The sequence below is a fragment of the Lepidochelys olivacea genome (genome assembly GCF_965140295.1).
Source record: "Lepidochelys olivacea isolate rLepOli2 genome assembly, chromosome: 3".
Taxonomy (NCBI): domain Eukaryota; kingdom Metazoa; phylum Chordata; order Testudines; family Cheloniidae; genus Lepidochelys; species Lepidochelys olivacea.
The window spans coordinates 5,983,306-6,007,363 of record NC_140413.1 but is presented as its reverse complement, the minus strand read 5'-3'; the positions used below and the strand labels follow the sequence as shown (position 1 = coordinate 6,007,363).

The 24,058-nt window shown below is 48.5% G+C and overlaps 1 protein-coding gene across 1 annotated transcript in view; it reads left to right on the top strand.

Annotated features, from left to right (window-relative positions):
* Positions 1–20,030: 20,030 nt before the first annotated feature.
* EPHX2 (epoxide hydrolase 2) overlaps positions 20,031–24,058 on the top strand; it is a 109,994-nt gene continuing 105,966 nt past the window's right edge. Inside the window, exon 1 of the mRNA XM_084624749.1 lies at positions 20,031–20,210. Within this exon, the coding sequence (XP_084480875.1) occupies positions 20,104–20,210 (107 nt within the window). The 5' untranslated portion in view covers positions 20,031–20,103. The remainder of the gene's footprint in view (positions 20,211–24,058) is intronic.

Here is a 24,058-nt window from a genome sequence, read left to right as displayed (position 1 = left end):
AGGGATGCAACCTCATGCTCTGGGTGTCCCTAAACCTCTGACAGCTAAAAGCTGGAACTGGATAGCAGGGGATGGATCACTCGATAACTGCCCTGTTCTGTTCATTCCCTCTGAAGCATCTGGCACTGACCATTGTCAGAGACAGGAAACTGGGCTAGATAGACCTCTGGCTGACCTAGTTGTGACAGGACTCCCTGGGTGCAGCCTGGGACTGTGGGACCACTGTGGCCCCTTAACTCTCTCCAGCCTGGGCAGTATCCCACAATGCTTTGCTAGTGACCCCTCCAGGTGCTGTGATCACTCAGCACAACACATGTGGAGCCCCCCCACCCAGCTAGGTTGCATGAACGCTCCCAGAGCCGGTCATGAATCACACAGAGAAAGGCACCAGGTAAATCCTCCCAGAACTGTACCTCAGGAATATACCGTCCTGCACTGCTCAAGATGAGCAATGCACATTTATTAATTGGTTCACCACTTCATCAATGGAAAGGGGACATACACCAGCCTTTGTAAACCTGAGCAGATTTGCCAAACGCTTCAGACAAACTCACTGGTAAAGATAGACAATAAAACAAATGTATTGACTAAAAAAGATTTTTTAAGTGATAGGCAAAAGGTCAGAGTTAGTTACCAAAATAAAATGAAATATAATCACGCAGTCTAACCTCTCAATCCTATTAGACTGGGCAACATCTACATTAAACAGTTTTTCTCACCCCACTGGATATTGCAGTCCTTAATATACAGGTTTGTCCCTTAAACCTGGGCCAGTCTCCTCTGTTGGAGTCTTCAGTCTTCTGAGTGTCTTTGTTGCTTGCAGTGTAGGTGGGGGCAGGAGAAAGGCCAAGCATGTGGCCTCTGTGTTATGTTTTCTACCCTTAGTCCATGTGCTTGGACAACACAAGTCCAGGCATGTCTGAGGGGCATTGCTGAGTCCCCAGGCAAGGTTGAGCAATTCCCCTGGTGTGGCCTTATGCAGGTGAGTCATGGAATAATAACTCCCTTGCTGGACAATGGCTGTTGGTGGTTGTTTGACACCCCCGCCCAGGCATTGGTTACTTTCCTTGCTGTTGTATGGGCTGGATGAATGGACGATAAGGTGGATCGAAAGCTGGCTAGATTGTCGGGCTCAACGGGTAGTGATCAATGGCTCGATGTCTAGTTGGCAGCCGGTATCAAGTGGAGTGCCCCAAGGGTCGGTCCTGGGGCCGGTTGTGTTCAAGATCTTCATAAATGATCTGGAGGATGGTGTGGATTGCACTCTCAGCAAGTTTGCAGATGACACTAAACTGGGAGGAGTGGTAGATACGCTGGAGGGTAGGGATAGGATACAGAGGGACCTAGACAAATTGGAGGATTGGGCCAAATGAAATCTGATGAGGTTCAACAAGGACAAGTGCAGAGTCCTGCACTTAGGACAGAAGAATCCCTTGCACCGCTACAGACTAGGGACCGAATGGCTCGGCAGCAGTTCTGCAGAAAAGGACCTAGGGGTGACAGTGGACGAGAAGCCGGATATGAGTCAACAGTGTGCCCTTCTTGCCAAGAAGGCTCACGGCATTTTGGGCTGTATAAGTAGGGGCATTGCCAGCAGATCGAGGGATGTGATCGTTCCCCTCTATTAGAGATTGGTGAGGCCTCATCTGGAGTACTATGTCCAGTTTTGGGCCCCACACTACAAGAAGGATGTGGAAAAATTGGAAAACGTCCAGCAAAGGGCAACAAAAATGATTAGGGGACTGAAACACATGAGTTATGAGGAGAGGCTGAGGGAGCTGGGATTGTTTAGTTTGCAGAAGAGAAGAATGAGGGGGGGATTTGATAGCTGCTTTCAACTACCTGAGAGGTGGTTCCAGAGAGGATGGTTCTAGACTATTCTCAGTGGTAGCAGATGACAGAACGAGGAGTAATGGTCTCAAGTTGCAGTGGGGGAGGTTTAGGTTGGATATTAGAAAAACTTTTTCACTGGGAGGGTGGTGAAACACTGGAATGTGTTACCTAGGGAGGTGGTGGAATCTCCTTCCTTAGAAGTTTTTAGGTCAGGCTTGACACAGTCCTGGCTGGGATGATTGAGTTGGGGATTGGTCCTGCTTTGAGCAGGGGGTTGGACTAGATGACTTCCTGAGGTCCCTTCCAACCCTGATATTCTATGATTCTATGAGTGCTGGGGTATGTAGGGGTTAAGTAAAGACCTGGGTAACTGCTAACATGGTAATAGGGAGTGAGGCATGGCAAACACTTTCTTGGTTTGATAGATCAGTCGCCATCCTGCCATAAAGTTCCCTTCTGCTTGTTAAGGAGAGAGAAGCATGGCAGCTGCATAAGGAATGTGGCTGTCTGAAGGATCCCCTTTGTGTAAAGAAGTGTTATTTCCCCCTCCCTCCCTTCTTTTCCCAGCTATATAAACGAGCTTGGGGGTCATGGCCCCTTCCTCCCTCCCCTGTGAACTGTTGATTCAGGGAATTTGTAGGTACAATTACTGCAAAGAAATGTATCTTCAAGGTAAAAATGTCTGTTGAATATGCTTAATGCTGTAAACAGGGAGGGTATAATTATATTCAGGATATAGCTATCAATATTCATTATATGGGCATTCATATTATCAAATAATATAATAATTATCAAATTTAAAAATGCTGCACGTAATATTCCAGTAGTGGGCTCAGGAATGCCGTACGCAGAGGTTAAAATCACCTACTCGCCATTCCCGTTTTCTACATTCAAGGATCGCACTAGCCCTCTTTGGCACAGCACCTCACTGAGACCTCGGGTTCAGCTGCTTGTCCCCTACCACCCCTAATCATCTTCAGCACAAGGAGTGCCCATGTGGTGAGAGCAGAAGTCTTGCCTCCAGCCACCCTGCTGTATCAATGCCAAGGGCTCAATCCTCCAGTATTTTTACCCACCCTCTCCCACAGGATATTTTCCAGATGGGGAAGTTGCTTTGGGCAACAGTATTTATTTCTGTGTTGCAGCAAAATGCACCATTCGCGCAGAGATCTCGCTGTCATCTCTGTGCTAGAGGGCAATGGAATAGAAAGAGGTGCTGGGACTGTGCAAGAGAGCTGTCACTCTGCATGATGCAGCAAAGAGACAGCTCTCGTTTCGGTGTGCAGGGAAAGTCGCTTGGACAGGAACCCCTGAGAAGTGCCAAAGGTTCTGATGGGGACGTCTGGCCCCTGTCAGGGACTGGTCTCAGGCAAATCCGTCCTAGTTAAGCTGCCTGCCTTCTTCCCATGAGCTCAGATGAATCAAACGGTTCCACTTTTCAAAGCAATGGGCTGGACCCTAATCTGGATTACACTGGTTTAAATCTGGAGTAACCCCACTGATTTTCATGGGGTTAGTCTGAATTTGCATCAGCGTAGCCAAGCTCAGACTTCGATCCCCGGGAGAATGTCTGGGAGGGTTCTGGAAGAGAGGAGTCAGGATTTATTTTCTTTGTGCGGGGGATGAGGCAATTTGCTTCCAAAATGGTTAATATCAGGGCTGGTGGAAACTTGTAACTTCCATTTGGTGGGAAATTCCCCCGGTTTGACACTTCCTTTCACCCTGGGTCAGAAGGGGAAGTTGAAACTTCCCAAGAAATGAAATTGCTGAAGAATTTCAAAACTACCTTTAGCAAACCATTTCCATGAGGTTGACGCACTTCGTTTGGACACATAATATCACAGTCCAAACAATAACATGGCAACAAAGCATCTCCACCTCAGCAAAATAAAACATCACAATAATTTTTCATCCAAAATTGGGATGAAATGGATACGTTTCCACGAAATGGTTTGATTTTGTGGAGTCGGCTTTTTCCTGATGGAAAATGTTCCGTCAGAGTTTTTCAACCGGTTCCATTTAATGTTTTAAGCTCGGCGTTTCCTGTGGATGCGCATGATGGGCTCAGTGAAGTGGCTTCGGTGTGTCACAGAGGCACGTGTATTTGGATGCCATTTACATCACAGGAAATAGAAACGGAAGAAGTCTATTAGAATCCTGTCCCGTTCAGCTCCCCTGACAAGAGAATTGTTCCTTACAGCGTATTTCCCCAGGGTTTTGTGCAATCTGGCTTTCCATGTTGTAAACTTCCACCATTTGGTTTGCGGGATTATTGATTCCACAGCCTAGTGTATCTCTTTGAGGGAGTTTTCTCTTTGAGTTTGATATTCAGCCTCTATTTTCCTTTGCTGAATTGCATCCCACATCATTGGAGCTGTCCTGATTAATACTAGCTGGGGATAGAAACCGTAGAAATGTCAGATTGGAAGGGACCTGGAGGAGTCATCAAACCCAGCCCCCTGCACTGAGGCAGGACCAAGTAAACCCAGACCAGCCCTGACAGCTGTCTGTCCAACCTGGTCTTAAAGCCTTCCAGTGATGAAGATTCCACAAGGTCCCTTGGACGCCTGTTCCAGAGCTTAGCTACCCTTAGAGTAAAGAAAGTGTTTCCTAATAGCGAACGTAAATCTCCCTAGCTGCAGGTGAAGCCCATTAATTATCATCCTCCTTTCAGTGGCTGTGGAGAACAAGTGAACTTTATATTACAACAGAGCTTAACACCTGTGAAGACGGTTACCAGATCCCTCCTCAGGCTTCTTTTCTCAAGACTAAACAGACCTAGCTTTTTTAACCTTCCCTATAGGTCAGGTTTTCTAAACCGTTGCTCATCTTTGTTGCTCTCCTCTGACCTCTCCCCAGTTTGCCCATCATTCATATAGTGCAGTGCCCAGACTTGGACACTATACTCCAGCTGAGGCCTTGCCAGTGTCCAGCAGAGCGTGACATTGACATCCTTCGTCTTACATACAACACTCTTGTTAATACACCCCAGAAGGATATTATACTTTTTCGCAACTGCATCACATTGTTGACTCTTATTCAATGTGATCCACTATAACCCCCAGACCCTTTGGAGCAGTACGACCCGCTAGCCACTTACTCCTTGTTTTGTAATTGTGCATTTGACTTTTCCTTCCTAAGTGAACTATTTTGCTCTTACCTTTATTGAATTTCATCTTGTTGAATGCAGACCAATTCTTCAATTGGATCTGGCCTATTTGATGGAGCTATGCTGATTTACACCAGCTGAGAATCAGATGTGGGTGGAAGACATGACAAATAGAAGTGTGGATAGCTCCTTGTTGGTTCTCAAATTCGCAAGACACTCACAGGACGTTTTGCCTGAGGGCTGGCTGATGATAACTGCAGGATCTGGTCCTTTGGAAACTGATTAAACTGCTGGCTCCATGTTGAATATCTGATGTTTTACAGGCCAGATCCTGCGCCCATTGGCTTGATTTGATTCTCCATTACAAGAGTCAGGTGTGGCCTGAAACTTACATAAACTAGGTCAATTTCATACATTTGGCCAAATTTCTCCGCCAGTGTAAAATGGCAGTGCTCCATAGACTTCAATAGAGCTCAGCTAATTTACACAAAGAATTTGTTTTATCAACTGCAGTTTAAGGTTCGATTCTAATCTCAGTTATCCACTAGTGTCAATCCAGAGTATCTACCCTGACTTCAGTGGGGCTGCTCTGGATTGACACTGATGTTACTAAAATACAAATGGGGCTCCTCAGGCTTTGTTATACTGTCCCAATTTCACGGAAAGCAGGCAGTTCCATCAAATTAAAGCAGAGCTGGGAAATGAACAGGGTTTTCTGGGTGGTTTTTTTTTTTTTAAATGCTAGGGTATAAATCTGCTCAAGATGTTTTTGTTACAGCTTCTGTTGCTTTTAAGTGAGTAAGAACAATGTCTGGGATGGCAGAATAGAATTTTCTGTCTTTTTTTGAATAATAAAAGCAAAATCAACAGCAAGAAAGAGATGGAATACAAGGCCTTAGATGTAAGGAAATAGTTTATTTTTTACTGTACTTTTTGGTAACTCTTTGTAATGATCATGACTTACATTTATCGAATTTAAGTGGCACTGGAAGAGCCTCTCTACAAATAGGTCTTACTGATGTAACATCACGTGACACCAGCAAAGATTTTATAATGCTGTTTGCTCTTGGCCAGTTACTTTGTACAATAAGCAATAAAAATAAAATTAAAACCATGTAAAGTAGAATATTCATAATTTATAAACTATCAAAATTAGTTTTTAAAGCAATTACATTTTATATATTTTTTTTAAAATAACTGCATGTCACAAAGTATTTAAACAAACTACACGTACTGTTGAATTATGGGTCTATGTAGATTCCAACTTCAACCCAACAGCAAATAACTACCAAATATAGGGTATCATTCTTCCAACCGTAAAATATATTTAGATATACTTGGGGAAGCAGATATGCTGAGAATATTTTCCATTTACTGTACCGTCTAAGCGTCTATCCGTACACCAGCATTCTTTTATGTAAAATACACCTTTCTGCAGTTAGTCATGGTAATAAAATACATACATTCTTCGGTGTTTCCATTAACTGTTGTATCACAAAGTACTCCTAGGTTGTTCGAAATCATAAATTCAACAGGCCCCAAAGGGAATGAACAGACAGGTTATCATCAAGTGATCCATGCTCTGTCACCCATTCCCAGCTTCTGGCAAACGGAGGCCCGGGATACCGTTCCTGCCCATCCTGGCTAATAGGTCCATCAATGGCTATCTTCCATGAATCTATCTAGCTCCCTTTTTTTATAGTATTGGCCTTCACAACACCCTCTGGCAAGGAATTCCAGAGGTTGACCATGCATTGTGTGAAAAATACTTTCTTGTGTTTAAACCTGCTACCTATTAATTTCATTTGGGGGCCCCTTGTTCTTGTATTATGAGAAGGAGTAAATTACACTGCCTTATTTACTTTCTCTATACCACTCATGATTTTATAGACCTCTGTCATGTTCCCCCTCCCCCTTAGTCGCCTCTTTTCCAAGCTGAAAAGTCCCAGCCTTATTAATCTCCCTTCATACGGCAGCCGTTCCATACCCCTAATAATTTTTGTTGCCCTTTTCTGAACCTGTTTTAATTCCAATATATCTTTTTTTGAGATGGGGTGACCACATCCACACGCAGTATTCAAGATGTGGTCATACCATGGATTTATAGAGAGCCAATATGATATTTTCTGTCTTATTATCTATCCCTTTCCTAATGATTCCCAATATTCTGTTTGCTTTTTGGACTGCTGCTGCACACTGAGTGGATGTTTTCAGAGAACTACCCACAATGACTCCAAGATCTTTCTTGAGTGGGAACAGCTAATTTAGACCCCTTCATTTTAGCTGTATAGTTGGGATTATGTTTTCCAGTGTGCATTACTTTGCATTTATCAACATTAATGTGAATTGTCTACAATGATTCACACCAACTGAAGATTTATGATGCTATTTGCTCTATAGCTATGTTGAGCTATGAGGGGTGAGAGTGTGTGTGTATATAAAATGTGTCTCTACGGGTGCATATATCTTTGGGTGTGTGTGTGTGTGTGTAAACGAGCCATTACTCCATCCATTACTAACATGAACCCACCTCTGGGGAGGAACATATCAGCTGTGAGTATCAGCAATATTATTATTTGTAGCAGGGCAGTGTCCAAAGGCTCCATTCTCAAGCGGGGCCCCCCAGCACTAGACGCTGTCCGAGAAGGTAGGAAGACACAGTTGCTGCCTCCAAGAGCTCACAGTCTCGGAAGACAAACCCAGATGAAGGGTGTGGGAGACGCACACATTAAAATGTCCCATATGTGCAAGTACATTTTGGTTTTAATACACGGGTGGGTTTAAAGTGCACCAACTGTTCAGGGCGGGAAGCGGAGAAGACTAAAATATTGGCAGGTGAGGGGAATTTAATAAAAATAATGTAAATCTCATAAAAGAAGGTTGGTTCTGGGATGGCCAAGCACAGTCCATGAGAGAGGTCAGCATTATTAACCCCCATTATCAAAAGGGTAAACTGAGGCACAGAAGAATTAAAGCCTACATTTTCTCAAGTGGCCTCTACTTATGAGTGCTTCTGTTTTGCCCAGCCTGGGACACCTGGGGCCTGACTTCCAGAACTGCTGAGCCCCTGCAGCTCCACTTGATTTCCATGAGAATCAGAGGTGCTGAGGATCTCGGAAGCCTGGATCCCAGGTGTCCTGGGCTGCGCACCTCTGAAATTGACACAACCCAAATTCGCAGCTGCTCCTGAAAATCTTTCCTGGGGTGATATGTCCAAGTTTGACGGCAGAAGAGAACTGGGCTGGTGGAAGACTTGTCGGGTGTCAATTGACAGCAAAATCTCTAGAGAAGATCTCAGTGAGAGAGAGACCAAGCTCTAGGTTTGGAGGAAGGCAGAGAAGACCAGAGTGGACAGGTAGTCCTGCAGATTGTCAGCATAGATATGATAGATGGAGCCAGGTGAGCAGACGAGATCACCCAGAGAGGGGATGTAGCATGTAAGATCATTGGCTCTAATGACTGCAATGTGCTACACTCATTAGGTTTTTATATCCCACTCATCTGAGCACCTTCCAGTAGGCCAGCATTGCCTCATTGCATCCCTGTGCTCCTCTGTCTGCATCCACATGTTATCTCTCACATTATACTTAGGTGTAAACTCTTTGAGGCTGTGTTTGTACAGCGCCTAGCGCCACGGAGTCCCAGACTGTAATCGCAGCCCTTAGGTGCAGCTGCAGTACAAATAATTACAATAATATCCTCAGGAACGTTTCGCTGGATTCCCCTGGATTATTTGTGTTCGATTCTCTTCCCTACTCCGAAAGCAAATTAAGTAGGGTCTGATGCACCAGTGTGTGACTCCAGTTTCACACTGGTATAATGCCACTGAAGCCACAGCTGTAAGGGGAGGCAGTGTATCCTGGTGGACAGAGCACTGGACAGGGGACTAAGGATACCTGGTTCTATTCCTAGCTCGGCCCTACTGGGTGACCTGATGCAAATTGCCTCACGCTCTGTGCCTCGGTTTCCCCATCTCCAAACGAGGGGAGGAAGGGTAATGATGCTGACCTCCTTTGTAAAGTACTTTATCTACAAAAGCTGGGTCTTGTTACTGAACCAGGGCAAAACAAGAGTGATGCAGTGGTGGATCAGCCTATGGTTCTCTGTGTTAGGATAAAGAAAAGGGACTTGTGGCACCTTAGAGACTAACCAATTTATTTGAGCATGAGCTTTCGAGAGCTACAGCTCACTTCTGTGAGAGCCAGCGAGAGCCCGAGAAAGAGCTGCAGAAGCAGCAGCAGCATGAGCTGGCGGTGGGGGGGGCGGAGAGGCCTAGGGGACCTCCCCGGGGTGAGTGGGGATAGACCCCAGGGGGCCAGTTCCGCAGGGAACCTCGAGAGTAAATTGTTGCCCCTGGTTGAGGAGGGGCTGGAGGGAGTTTCAGTTTGGGGCTGGCTGGGACATGGAGTGAAGGGCAGACGGGGTTGTCTGGCTCACTGCCCCCCAGGATAGACCCAGCTGAGGGGTCCCGTTCTCTGCGCTTACAAATTCTGTTTTAGACCATGTTCCTGTTGTTTAGTAAACCTCTGTCTTACTGGCTGGCTGAGAGTCACATCTGACTGCGAAGTTGGGGGGCAGGACCCTCAGGAGCCCCGCCTGAGCAGACTCGCTGTGGGAAGCGCACGGAGGGGCAGAGGAGGCTGAATGCTCCAAGGTCAGACCCAGGAAGGTGGAAGTTGTGTGTCCTGAAGACAGGCTGCTCACAGAAAGGAGACTTCCCCAGAGTCCTGACTGGCTTCATGGGGAGCAGTTCCAGAGCATCGCCCAGGGACTCTGTGACAACTGGTGGCAGAGGTGGGATGTACTGCACCCCGTGGACAGCGCTTCCTGCAGTAAGTGACCAGGGAGCAGTAAAACGAAGGGGGATTGACTGGGACCAGGCATGCTGAAGATTCAGATATCCTGTCTGCAAAGGCCTGTACTTTAAGAATTCAGGTGCATTCTTATCACTTGGCTAGTTATAGAGGTATAAAAGAATCAAAATCACTGTCTGCTGGTGTAAGGTCCTTCTCTTCCTGTGACAGTCTGAGGCCCTGTTCTTAGGCTCAGGCCTTTGGCTAAGCGACAGAGGCAGCCATAAGCTGGGAAGCGACCAGTCACATCCTCCCATTCCAAACTAGTCACATTGAAAGAAGGTGCTATTGGGCTGTTAGGATACAATCCTGTCCTGATAGTTCCTATCACCTCCAGAGAAAGGGAAGTGCCTAGAAAATGTAAAAGGAAATTTAGGTTGATAGTTTTCTGTCTAGTAAGAACTCACTTATCAATAGACACAGCTGGGAAACCCTTATGTCTTTATAGATGTAGTTTTGAAATCCTCACTTCTGTATTGTTTTGTCATTATAGTTCCCACTTTGCTGTTTATTGGCATGGGTCTCTGGTTCTGTGATTGTTTCTGTCTGCTGTATAATTAATTTTGCTGGGTGTAAACTAATTCAGGTGGTGGGATATAATCGGTTAGCTAATCATGTTACAATATGTTAGGATTGGTTAGTTAAATTTCAGTAGAATGATTGGTTAAGGTATAGCTAAGAATATTACTATATAAATTAGGGGCAAATAGGAAGTAAGTTGGGATTCAAAAATAAGGAAAAAGGAACTTGGATTTAAGCTTGCTGGAAGTTCACCCCAATAAACATTGAATTGTTTTCACCTTTGGACTTCGGGTATTGTTGCTCTCTGTTCATGCGAGAAGGACTAGGGAAGTGGGAGAGTGAAGGAATAAGCTCTCTAAGACTCTGGTTTGAATCATTTATTTCAGATTAAGTTCAAGAGCATGGAAAGAACAAACCAAAGCTCCGGCTTGGTGGCTCCCTGGGTGAAATTAACTTGTCGGCTCTGTCCTCAGCAGAGAGGCTACGGGCTCCATGGGAATGATCCTCTCCCCAAGGGGGGGACAGCTGCTGGGAGGGGCAGCTTCTGCTACCTCCTGTGCCATACCTCATTTAGCTTCCAGCACTGACGAGCTCCTTTCACCTGCGCTACGCTCATGTGAAACACTGGCTCTTCCTTACAGCTGTAAGAAACTCTGGTGTGCTAGGAATAGCTGGACCTTCCCTTTGCGGCTTTGACAGGGCAGGGCTCGCCAGCCAGGCCATCCAATGGAAACCAATTTTTGGACCTGATTAATTCAGTGCTGCCCCACAGGGTTCAGCAAGGGGCAGAGTTCAGCAGGGGGCAGACTAGGCTCATGTGATCCATCCCACCTTGGACCGACTAGCCATATACAATTTTTTCTCATGAGACAGAACATGAAATTCAACGTGCTAGAGAGAAAGGGGGGGGGGGTCATATGGGTGAAATTTAAAGCAAGGGAAGCCAACGTCTGGGAACTCCTAGGCTGCCTCTTCGCTCAGAGGGGTTTGGTCCCTCCCCGCCCCCCGGTTATTAATGGAATGGAGTAAATCAAACCAGCTGTAAGAAATGGGCTATTGACAGGGTGAAATTCAGCATGTGCAGAAAGATTGAAATGGGATATAAGAGACGCGGGCAGCTTGTGTGATGGGCCAGCCTCAGGGGGCGTCCTTAAACCCTGAACATCTCGTCTCTGAATAAACTAACAACTGGCGCTTCTGTAGCCCCCTTCACCCTGAAAGCGCCAAGGCATCTTACAAACTGCCTGGATCTGATGACCTCTTGAGGTCCCTACATTTCTATGATTCTTTACCCATTGCTGCTGGATCCAGTGTAAACTGCAGGGGGCGCTTTATGCTCCCTGGGGTTCTCCATGCTCACAAGTGCTCAGGCACTTGGCTCTATTGTTACCCGCACACTCCAGGGCACCCCACCTTTACCCTTCTGTGGGCTCAAGGCGTAACCCACATCCTTTCCAAGTTCCCTGGGCTCTGGCTGAAAGGCACCCACCCTTACCCAGTTCCTAGGGCTGACAGCCACCCATACACCATTCTAGGACTCGGGGTGTAAGCTGGTTAATTTAAGTACCCACCCTTACCCAGTTCCTAGATTTGCAGGGCCTTGTACCAGTGAAAGAGCCTTACACAGTAATATCCTTAATCTCTATTTGCTAACAATTACCAACAGAGAATGTACATGCTAAGCATACGATGCTCACCACTCCCAATAAGGCTGATGAACTGTTCCTGGTGGCCAGTCGGGATCAAGTTGTCTGGGGATTCCAGCTTCTGCACAGTATGATTGGCAGGGTGTTGAGGTCTGGCAGCTCCGATCTTGGCTTGTGTCCTGGAGTTAGGTTCCAACGTACTTCCTTTTGGACCCCAGTTTATATAGTGAAACTTGAGTCCTGCTTAACCAATAATTTTAAACGAAAGTAGTGCAAAACAGTGTTGTTGTTGTTTGGTTGTTTTTTTACCAATCCTAGCCCATTATGAAACAGGTCTTAAATCAATTAACGTGGTGGGGTCTGGTTGGTTAAAGTCTTGCAAAACTAGTTATGCTACAGACAGAACCAATGAAAGAACCAGACAGAAACGATACAGATAAACAATAGAGAAGTAGGGACCATAAAGGCAAAACAATGGAAGTATAGATTTCATACACACACTGTTGATAAGTCATTCCTGGCCAGACAGAATGCTATCAAAGTTTTCCCTAAACATCTTAAGATCTGTTTCTTTACGTGGTTATGATGGATACTATTAGGACAGGGGACTTCTTAATAGCCTGATATTACATTGTTTTGGTGCAATTTAGATGGAATGTGAGGATGTGACTTTCTGCTTCTTAGGTCGTGGCTACTGCTATCCTAACGTGGCTACAGAAAGGGGCCTCAGACCTTACACTATGAGGCAGAAAACCCAGGAGCAGCAGCATTGCCCTGCTAACACCTCTCTGGGTTGTTGGATCTGGGTTGATAATAAGCAGTCCACAAGCTGGGAGTGGGCTGCAGGAATTCCGCTTGCTCCTCTTCCACTAAAGCTCTTGGGTCGGAGCCATGCAGAGCGTAGGTCAGGATTGGACTGGGTGGGTGTGGAACTTGGGTTTGAATAGGATGCCACTTGGGGAGGATTTATTGAGAAAGCTGGGAAGGGAAGGCATAGCTGATCTGTGCACGGTGAGCATAAGAATGGCCATACTGGGTCAGACCAAAGGTCCATATAGCGCAGTATCCTGTCTTGCAACAGTGGCCAATGCCAGGTGCCCCAGAGGGCATGAACAGAACAGGTCATCATCAAGTGATCCTTTCCCTGTCACTCATTCCCAGCTTCTGGCAAACAGAGGCTAGGGACACCATCCCTGCCTCTCCTGGCTAATAGCCATTGATGGACCTATCCTTCATGAACTTATCTAGTTCTTTTTTGAACCCTGTTATAGTGTTGGCCTTCACAGCATCCTCTGGCAAAGAGTTCCACAGGTTGATTGTGCATTGTGTGAAGAAATACTTCCTTTTGTTTGTTTTCAACCTGCTGCCTGTTAATTTAATGTGGTGACCCCGAGTTCTTGTGTTATGAGAAGGAGTAAATAACACTTCCTTATTTACTTCTCCACACCAGTCATGATTCTATAGATCTCTATCATATCCCCCTTTAGCTGTCTCTTTCCCAAGCTTGAAGCAGCCAGATGGTTTAACATCCAAGGGATAAAAGGATCAGCTTAGTTTTTAAAGTGAATTTCATGCTGGTGAAAAGTGCTAGAGAGAGAGAGCCCTGGAGACTGAATCCAATTAATAGGTGCAAGCTGGCAGCGGCAGTGCAAGCTTCTCCAATTGTTGCCCCATCCAAAGTGTCTGACCTGGAGGTCCCACCACTCGAGATGAGTGGGGAGTTCAATCTCCTTATGGTTCTTTGCTTCTCTGCTGGAGGCAGTCATGAAGGTGTTGTTTGCAATACAGACCCTGGTCTGCTAGCTACTGGGCTGAGTCCCACCGAACTCATTTCACCTAGCAGCCACTGAAAAGACACTGTAGTGATGCTTTCTGCTCCATCTGCCATCAGCAGCAGCTCTCAGGGAGTGAAGAACAGGCATGGTTATAAGTGTTATGGAGCAGAGAAAAGAAACGCTCCGAGCACCCGGAATTCCAAGGGTTTAACTTAACTCCACAATAAGAACCAACTCAGAGCTCCTCAGGACACAAACTAAACCGCATGTGAAACTTCCCATAGAAGTTTGGGTTGAGATTTTCAAACTTGGCTGCCCTCAGCAGGGCACCGGGGAAGTCCTATGGCCTGTGTGATACAGGGGGCCGACCAGATGATCACAATGGTTCCTTCCGGCCTTGGAATCTATGACCCATATTAATTTAGGCACCTAAATAAATGGCTAGATATTCAGAGCTGATGAGCAGCGGCAGCTCCCACTGTGGGAAGTTAACACCTCTGAAATCAAGTCACTTCATTAGGAGCCTAAACTAACACGGACTGCGATGCCCAACCCAAGTAGGAATATTTTGTCCTTAGTTAAGCTTCTCCTATCCCTTTGGTTTCACCCACTGATTCCGATCAGGACCAGGTGCCAAAATCTGAGAAGGGCCATCTTCTTGGAGCCTGATCCAATCCCCATTAAGGTCAATGGAAGAACATAAGAGCAGCCATACTGGGTCAGACCAAAGGTCCATCTAGCCCAGTATCCTGTTTTCCAACAGTGGCCAATGCCAGGTGCCCCAGAGGGAATGAACAGAACGGGTCATCATCAAGCGATCCATCTCCTGTCACCCATTCCCAGCTTCTGGCAAACAGAGGCTTGGGACACCATCCCTGCCCATCCTAGCTAGTAGCCAGTGATGGACCTATCTGCCATGAACTTATGTGGTTCTTTTTTTATTTCTGTTATAGTCTTGGCCTTCACAACATCCTCTGACAAGGAGTTCCAAAGATTGACAGACTGTGTGTTGTGTGGAAAAAAAATACTTCCCTTGGTTTGTTTTAAACCTGCTACCTATTATTTTCATATGGTGACCCCTAGTTCTTGTGTTATGAGAAGGAGTAAATAACACTTCCTTATTTACTTTCTCCACACCAGTTATGATTTTATAGACTTCTAATATACCAGTCGTCTCTTTTTCCAAGCTGAAAAGTCCCAGTCTTATTAATCTCTCCTCATATGGAAGCCTTTCCATACCCCTAATCATTTGTGTTGCCCTTTTCTGAACCTTTCCCAATTCCAATATATCTCTTTTTGAGATGGGGTGACCACATCTGCACGCAGTATTCAAGATGTGGGCATACCATGGATTCATACAAGGGCAATATGATATTTTCTGTCTAATTATCTACCCCTTTCTCAATGAGTCCCAATATTCTGTTTGCTTTTTTGACGGCCACTGCACATGGAGTGGATGTTTTCAGAGAACTATCCACAATGACTCCAAGATCTCTTTGAGTGGGAACAGCTCATTTAGACCCCATCATTTTATGTGTATAGTTGGGATTGTGCTTTCCAATGTGCATTACTTTGCATTTATAAACCTTGAATTTCATCTGCCATTTTGTTACCCAGTTTTGAGAGATCCTTTTGTAGTTCTTTGCAGTCTGCCTGGGACTTTTCCAGATCATTTATGAATATGTTGAATAGGACTTGTCCAAGTACAGACCCCTGGGGAACACCACTATTTACCTCTCTCCATTCTGAAAACTGACCATTTATACCTACCCTTTGTTTCCTATCTTTTAAGCATTTATCAATCCATGAGAGGATCTTCCCTCTTATCCCAGGACAGCTTACTTTGCTTAAGAGCCTTTGGTGAGGGACCTTGTCAAAGGCTTTCTGAAAATCTAAGTACACCATATCCACCGGATCCCCCTTGTCCCCATGCTTGTTGAACCCCCTCAAAGAATTCTAGTAGATTGGTGAGGCAGGATTTCCCTTAACAAAAAACATGTTGACTCTTCCCCTCAAATTATGTTCACCTATGTGCCTGACAATTTTGTTCTTTACTATAGTTTCAACCAGTTTGCCCGGTACTGAAGTCAGGCTTACCGGGCAAACTGCAGTTGCAGAGGTCACCTTTTGGAGCCCCTTTTAAAAATTGCCGGCACATTTACTGTCCTCCAGTCGCCTGGTACAGAAGCTGATTTAAATGACAGGTTACAGACTGCAGTTAGTACTGCAATTTCACATTTGAGTTCCTTCAGAACTCTTGGGTGAATCCCACCTGGTCCTGGTGACTTATTACTGTTTAGTTTATCAATTTGTTCCAAAACCTCCTCTAATGACACCTGACTCTGGGACACTTCCTCAGATTTGTCACCTAAAAAGAACGGCTCAGGTTTGGGAATCTCCCTCACATCCTCAGCTGTGAAGACCGATGCAACGAATTCATTTAATTTTTCCATAATTTCATTTAAATTTTCCTTATAGTCTTCGAATGCTCCTTTGGCATCTCAATCGTCCAGTGGCCCCACTGGTTTCTTTAGCAGGCTTCCTGCTTCTGATGTACTTAAAATTTTTTTTGCTATTACTTTGAGTCTTTGGCTAGCTGTTCTTCAAATTCCTTTTTGGCCTTTCAGTTCAAAAACATCTTCCTCAGGATAACATTGAATGTGTACAAAGCAATGGTTATCACCATCACAACATATGGCAGTGAGACATGGCAACTTACCAAGAAAGGTCAGCAAAAGCTGGATGCATTTCATCACAAATGTCTGAGAAGAATATTGGGGAATAACATATAGAGGTAGAAAGACAAAAGTCAGAAAAATGACTGGACAATGCACCTGCTCACAAATCTGCAAAAGAAGACCTCACTGGCTGGGACACATGCTGAGGATGGAAGAAGAATGCTTACCAAATACCGCCCTCGAATGGGAGCCAGAAAATGCAAGAAGAAAGAGAGGAAGACCTCGAATAATATGGAAATGAACAGTTCTGAATGACGTCAAGCACTTCAACATGAAAGGGGAAGATTTGTAGAGAAGGGTAGTTGATAGGCAAGGATGGCAAATGTGGGTAGCCCAGTGTGCAGCAAAGCACAGGATGGACTATGGTCTACGGTAATTATATTTTTACACTTCACTTGCCAGAGTTTATGCTCCTTTCTACTTTCCTCACTAGGATTTAACTTCCACTTTTTTTAAAGGGTGCCTTTTTGCTTCTGACTGCTTCTTTTACTTTGTTTAGCCACGGTGACTCTTTTTTGGTTCTCTTACTATGCTTTTCAATTTGGGGTATACATTTTAGTAGAGCCTCTATTATGGGGTCTTTAAAAAGTTTCCATGCAGCTTCCAGGGATTTCACTTTTGGCTCTGTACCTTTGAATTTCGGTTTAACTAACCTCCTCATTTTTGTGTAGTTCCCCTTTCTGAAATTAAATGCTACAGTGTTGGGCTCAGCAGGTATTAGCTCCAATTCACTACGGGCTAGATCCTCAGCTGGTGTAAATCAGCCTGGCTGCATTGATTTCAGTGGAGCTATGTCAGTTTACTCCAGCTGGGAATCTGGCCCCTAGGCGCAGAGCCCTTACTAGGCTAGCAAAGAGCCCCCTTAGTCTAAGATCAATCATATTGTTGGAGGGCGGTATTCTGGGCTGCATCGATCTAACAGGTCCCCTCCTTCGCTAACTCCCCTGATGCACAATAATAAACGGAGCTAGCTGGAAGTTTTCTAATGGAAGGCTTTTCCAAGGGAAACCAGCCTGGTTTCCTCCCAGCTCATCTGCCTTGCCATTGACTGCGGAGCCTGAAGTCAGGGCTCTCAGGACTTCTGGCCCTCCTGCTTCTGCTGGCACTCTCAGGGCTGCCAGGCTTCTGGCTCGCCCACCCGGCAGGCGGCAAGCAATCTGGGCACCTCGGGGAGCCTTGTCAGTTTCATTTAGAAGAGGTCACAATGGCATTTTTCAAAGTGAACCTTTTGCACCCACCTGCCCACTCCCCACTTCTCCCGTTTGATGGGAAGTTTCACAATTGCACGCTTTCGTGCCAATGAATTTCATGTTTACTTTCTGAATTTCCCAAGACACGGGAATTCTGGATTCCAGCCAGTACTAATAGCAGGACTTAGCACTGATGCAGGGTGTTTCTTCCAGAGACCTTGAAACTCTTCACAAATGCGGGGGAACAACATAATCCCCGCTTTGCAACCGAAGAAGATGAAGCAAAGGGAGAGGGCAGGACTTTCCCAAGAGAAGCAGGACAGAGATTGGAATAGAGCCCAGGTCTCTGGTCCTTGATCCTTAAGAGTCCAGTAGTAGGCTCTAGATTACCAAAATAGCTGTTCGGCATGGAATGGAGTGTGGAACTGGGGTTGTGTGTGTGTGTGTGTGCTGTTGCCCTCTAGATGCAGACCCAAAGAGGTATCCTGTGTGTATCTCTGTCCCTGTGGATGGGGTGCTGTGTGGGGATCCCAGTATCCTAAGGGGAGTCACTGCCCCATGGTTGGGGCTCTGTGCTGTTTTATCTAGTGTCCTGGGATGGCGTTGTGGCCCTGTGGATGGATGGGTGCTGTGTGTGGGGACCCTGGTGTCCTGGGGGAGTCCCTGTCTTTATGGATAGGGGAGTGCTGTATGTGGATCCCGGGGGGGTAGCTGCTGCCCTTGTGGAGGGAGAGGACTGTGTAGAGGGGATCTCAGTGTCTTGGGGGCTCAGTGACCTGTGAATGGAGGGGTGCTGTGTGTGGGGGACCCCAGTGTCCTGGGTGCTGAACCCCAGTGTCCTGGGTGCTGAATGTGGCCTTGTGGATGGGGGGGCAGTGTGGGGAACCCTGGTGTCCTGGAGGAGTCACTACCCATGTGGATGGGAGGGGGGTCACCTCCATGGGGCTCCCTGGTGGGAAGGGTCTATCATATCCTGCATCCCCGTGGGAGTCAGTCTTATCTTCCCCATGACAGTGTGTGGCCCTGCCCCACGCTGGCACAGCCCGATGGAGGGGCAACTAGCGGCCTGTAACCTGAACAATTATTACACTTATAAGATTATATATTGGCATGCAACATGCACTGTCAGCTAACAGCTTCTTTTCCGAGAGGCCTACTTAACTGAGAACAGGGAATGTGCTGAAACAAACAGAGAAACATTATTTACTACTGACAACGCTAACTGAAATCCTAGGAAAGGATCAACAAGCTTAACACTTAAACAAGTACAGTAAAGTGGATCCCTGCATTTCTCATACTTACAACTTGTGGAGACCATTGGAAACAATGATAGAAGGGAAAGTAAGTGGTGCCCATCAGAAGAGAGGTCCTGATTCAGTTTACACTGGTTCAGGGACCTGATGAACCTGGGAACTAGGTGGGGTATTTTATACCCTTCCTTATGGCTCTAGTATGGCTATATACCAGATCTGATTGTTTACCTTGATTATAATGAGGTCAATAGCTGCCTCTAGCCATATGTGGCCTTGGGCATGTCCATAATTAAGCTTTGAGCATTAATATTCACTATTTACATTATTTTTAAATCATTCCTATACATAAATGGGGTCCAGCTGCTTAGGTGCTGCATAGCAACCAAATTGCCAAAGCTCCCCCAGTTCTCTTCTTGCAGAACTCCGGGGTACACTGGACCTGTGTGGTTATCTAACCACTCCCCCAAGGCCTTGTGGTAGCTGACAGGGCTTCTCTTCTTAGGTCAAAAGAACAGGCATCAAGTTTAAAACAAACAAAAGGAAGTATTTCTTTGCACAGACAACCTGTAGAACCCCTCGCCAGGGGATGGCGTGAAGGCCAAAACTATAATAGGGTCAAAAAAAGAAGTAGATATGTCCACAGAGGACAGGTCTATCTATGGCTATCAGCCAAGACGGTCAAGGGGGCAGCCCCATGCTCCGGGTGTCCCCGAACCTCTGGCTGCCAGAAGCGGGGACGGGAGCACAGGGGGTGGATCGCTTGGCCATGGCACATGCTGCCCAGTCCTTCTGGGGCCCCTGGCATCGGCCCCTGCCGGAAGACCGGAGCCTGGGCTCGATGGACCTTTGCTCTGGCCGCTCCTACGCTCTGCCTGCCCTGGGCTGCTGAGCCCCAGCCCCTCCCACCACCAGCCCAGCAAGCCCCATTGCCCCTCCCACGCACGTGCCCAGCGAAGGAGCCACGCCCCCTGCCGGGGCTGCTGCTGCTGCTGTCATGCCCCTGCACCAAGTCCCCGCGGGCTCTAGGACCCAGAGGAGCCCGGCCCTCAGGGCAGGGCGGGCGCGCCAGAAGGGGCGTGGCCCGGGAGGGGGCGTGGCCCGGGCAAGGGGCGGGGCCCGAGGCGGCGCACGATGGCAAGGGGCTGAGGGGGTCGCGGCTCGTCAGAGCGGCCCAGGCGGTGGCCATGGCCCTGGCGAGGCGGCTGGTGCTGTTCGACGTGGGCGGGGTGCTCTTCACCCCCAGCCCGCTGGGTTTCTTCGGCCGCTACGAGGCGTCGCTGGCCCTGCCCAGGTAGGCGCTAGCCCCCGCCCGCCCGCCCCGGCTTCTCGGGGTGCCGGGGGAGTGAAGCCCATAGGAATGATGGGTAAATTTTGTGTGTTTTGGGGTCGCCCGCACTGCGTTCTCAGCGCCCCGGCCTTTGCTCCACCTGCACGGCTCAGGGGCGGAGTGGGGTGTGGGGGGGTGCAGGGCATGGGGGGGGTGGGGTACGTGGAAGGCGTGTGGGGGGACGGTCAGGGAACCCGTGTATTTTGGGGGGCGGGGGGGTTGAAGGGCGTGTGGGGGGGGTCAGGGAACCCGTGTATTTTGGGGGGTGGGGGGTTGAAGGGCGTGTGGGGCGAGGGTCAGGGAACCCGTGTATTTTGGGGGGCGGGGGGGTTGAAGGGCGTGTGGGGGGAGGGTCAGGGAACCCGTGTATTTTGGGGGGCGGGGGGGTTGAAGGGCGTGTGGGGGGAGGGTCAGGGAACCCGTGTATTTTGGGGGGCGGGGGGGTTGAAGGGCGTGTGGGGGGAGGGTCAGGGAACCCGTGTATTTTGGGGGGCGGGGGGGTTGAAGGGCGTGTGGGGCGAGGGTCAGGGAACCCGTGTATTTTGGGGGGCGGGGGGGTTGAAGGGCGTGTGGGGCGAGGGTCAGGGAACCCGTGTATTTTGGGGGGCGGGGGGGTTGAAGGGCGTGTGGGGCGAGGGTCAGGGAACCCGTGTATTTTGGGGGGCGGGGGGTTGAAGGGCGTTTGGGGGGGAGGGTCAGGGAACCCGTGTATTTTGGGGGGCGGGGGGGTTGAAGGGCGTGTGGGGCGAGGGTCAGGGAACCCGTGTATTTTGGGGGGCGGGGGGGGTTGAAGGGCGTGTGGGGCGAGGGTCAGGGAACCCGTGTATTTTGGGGGGCGGGGGGGTTGAAGGGCGTGTGGGGCGAGGGTCAGGGAACCCGTGTATTTTGGGGGGCGGGGGGGTTGAAGGGCGTGTGGGGCGAGGGTCAGGGAACCCGTGTATTTTGGGGGGCGGGGGGGTTGAAGGGCGTGTGGGGCGAGGGTCAGGGAACCCGTGTATTTTGGGGGGCGGGGGGGTTGAAGGGCGTGTGGGGCGAGGGTCAGGGAACCCGTGTATTTTGGGGGGCGGGGGGGTTGAAGGGCGTGTGGGGCGAGGGTCAGGGAACCCGTGTATTTGGGGGGCGGGGGGGTTGAAGGGCGTGTGGGGCGAGGGTCAGGGAACCCGTGTATTTTGGGGGGCGGGGGGGTTGAAGGGCGTGTGGGGCGAGGGTCAGGGAACCCGTGTATTTTGGGGGGCGGGGGGGTTGAAGGGCGTGTGGGGCGAGGGTCAGGGAACCCGTGTATTTTGGGGGGCGGGGGGGTTGAAGGGCGTGTGGGGCGAGGGTCAGGGAACCCGTGTATTTTGGGGGGCGGGGGGGTTGAAGGGCGTGTGGGGCGAGGGTCAGGGAACCCGTGTATTTTGGGGGGCGGGGGGGTTGAAGGGCGTGTGGGGGGAGGGTCAGGGAACCCGTGTATTTTGGGGGGCGGGGGGGTTGAAGGGCGTGTGGGGCGAGGGTCAGGGAACCCGTGTATTTTGGGGGGCGGGGGGGTTGAAGGGCGTGTGGGGGGAGGGTCAGGGAACCCGTGTATTTTGGGGGGCGGGGGGGGTTGAAGGGCGTGTGGGGCGAGGGTCAGGGAACCCGTGTATTTGGTGGGCGGGGGGGTTGAAGGGCGTGTGGGGCGAGGGTCAGGGAACCCGTGTATTTTGGGGGGCGGGGGGGTTGAAGGGCGTGTGGGGCGAGGGTCAGGGAACCCGTGTATTTGGTGGGCGGGGGGGTTGAAGGGCGTGTGGGGCGAGGGTCAGGGAACCCGTGTATTTTGGGGGGCGGGGGGGTTGAAGGGCGTGTGGGGGGAGGGTCAGGGAACCCGTGTATTTTGGGGGGTGGGGGGTTGAAGGGCGTGTGGGGGGAGGGTCAGGGAACCCGTGTATTTTGGGGGGCGGGGGGGTTGAAGGGCGTGTGGGGCGAGGGTCAGGGCACCCATGGAATTTGGGGTGTGGGTGTTGAAGGGCGTGTGGGGGGAGGGTCAGGGAACCTGTGTATTTTGGGGTGTGGGGGGGTTGCAGGGCATGTCAGAGGAGGTTCAGAATGACCTTGACAAATTGGAGAGTTGGTCTGAAGTCAACAAGCTGAAATTCGATAGAGACGAGCTATGCTTAGGAAGGAAAAATCCAGTGCGGAACTACCAAATGGGGGGTTACTGGCTAGACAGGCCGTGCTGCTGAACAGGCTCTGGGGTTATAGTGGGTCACAAGTTCAATGAGAATCATAAACATGATGCAGTGGTAAGCAAGGCTAGTATCGTTCTGGAGGGCATATTAAGAGGAATGCCGTGGGTAAGATACAGGAGGTAACGGTCCTGCTCCATTTAGTGTAGGTGAGGCCTCAGTGGGGGTGTCCAGTTCTGGGCACCACCCTTTGGGAGAGATGTGGTCAAATTGGAGTGAGTCTAGAGGAGAGCAACAAAAACGTACCTGACCTGTGAGGAAACATCAAAGCAACTGGGCATGTTTAGTCTGGAAGAAAAGAAAACTGAGGGGGAGCCTGATAAGTCTTCAAATATGTTAAGGGCTGTGATAAAGAGAAGAAGTGATTTCTTTTCTGCTGAAGGTAGGACAAGAAGGAATGGGCTTAATCTGCAGCAAGGGAGATTAGGTTAGATATTAGGGGAAAACTTTCTACCTCTGAGGGGAGTTAAGCTCTGGAACAGGCTTCCACGGGAGGTTGTGGAATCCCCGTCATGAGATTCCTCTCTAAGAAGAGGTTGGACAATCCCCTGTCAGGAACTGTCCAGGTTTACTTGGTCCTGCCTCGGCACAGGGGGCTGGACCTGTTGAGGTCCCTTCCAGCCTGACATTTCTGTGATCCTCTTCCTCTTGGATAGAGCAGTGCAAGGTGCTTGGGTGTGGGAGGCTCCCAATTTCCATATATCTTGACCCGAAGGGCTTTTGTTAAAGAATCAGAATGCTTATATGTCCTGGATGGAGGAGTGCTGGGCACTTTTGGGAGATGGGAAGGGAGTGGTACCTGTTGCATGTTAGGGGCCATCTGGTGTTCTACTGGGTCTCCTCCTGGGTGGGAGCCATAGTTTCTGGGTGAGGGCCAATGTGGGATCCTCGTTTGCAGGACTTCATTCCACGTTCAGATCTAGTAATTTAGATTTGTGGCCTAAATCTGTAGCTTTCACGTGAGTCTCAATGTCTGTTCCGCGAAGTGCGGCAGTTCTGAAGTTACGGGTTTGATGTATATGTGCCTTATGCTTTTAAGAAAGCCAAATTAATTTATAATGATTGGGGGAAGTTCTAGTGCAGAAAAAGAATGTATGGTTTGAACGAATTCATTTGCCCTCATCTCCTTTTATTAAGGAGTAGCAAAGGGAGCCCTGGCTGCATTTCTAATTGATTGTTAATAAACAAGAAGACTTAAACAAATAGAGGTGGGGGAAATCACACTTCAATTTGGGAGCAACACTGTACTTAGGTTAAGGAGAAAAAGCTGGAAAAGAGGGTGGAAAAAAAAACTATAATAAGGGAAACAGCTTTCCAATATAATGAGCCAAACTTGGAGATTATATGGAAATTGCATGTCAGTGAATGGGGCTAACGAAGTTTAGATAGATCTCTCTATTTTTGATTTAAGGCCAGAGGGGACCATTATGACCATCTGGTCTGACCTCCTGCAGAACACAGGCTGTAGAATTTCACTCAGTGATTCTTGCTCTGAGCCCACCTGTTCTTGGTTTGAACTGGCCCCGTGCTCCAGGCGCGCTCTCTCTCTACTACAGGTTTGAATGTGGAATGCTGTGCTGGGAACTGGGTCCCACGTTGTTCACCAGG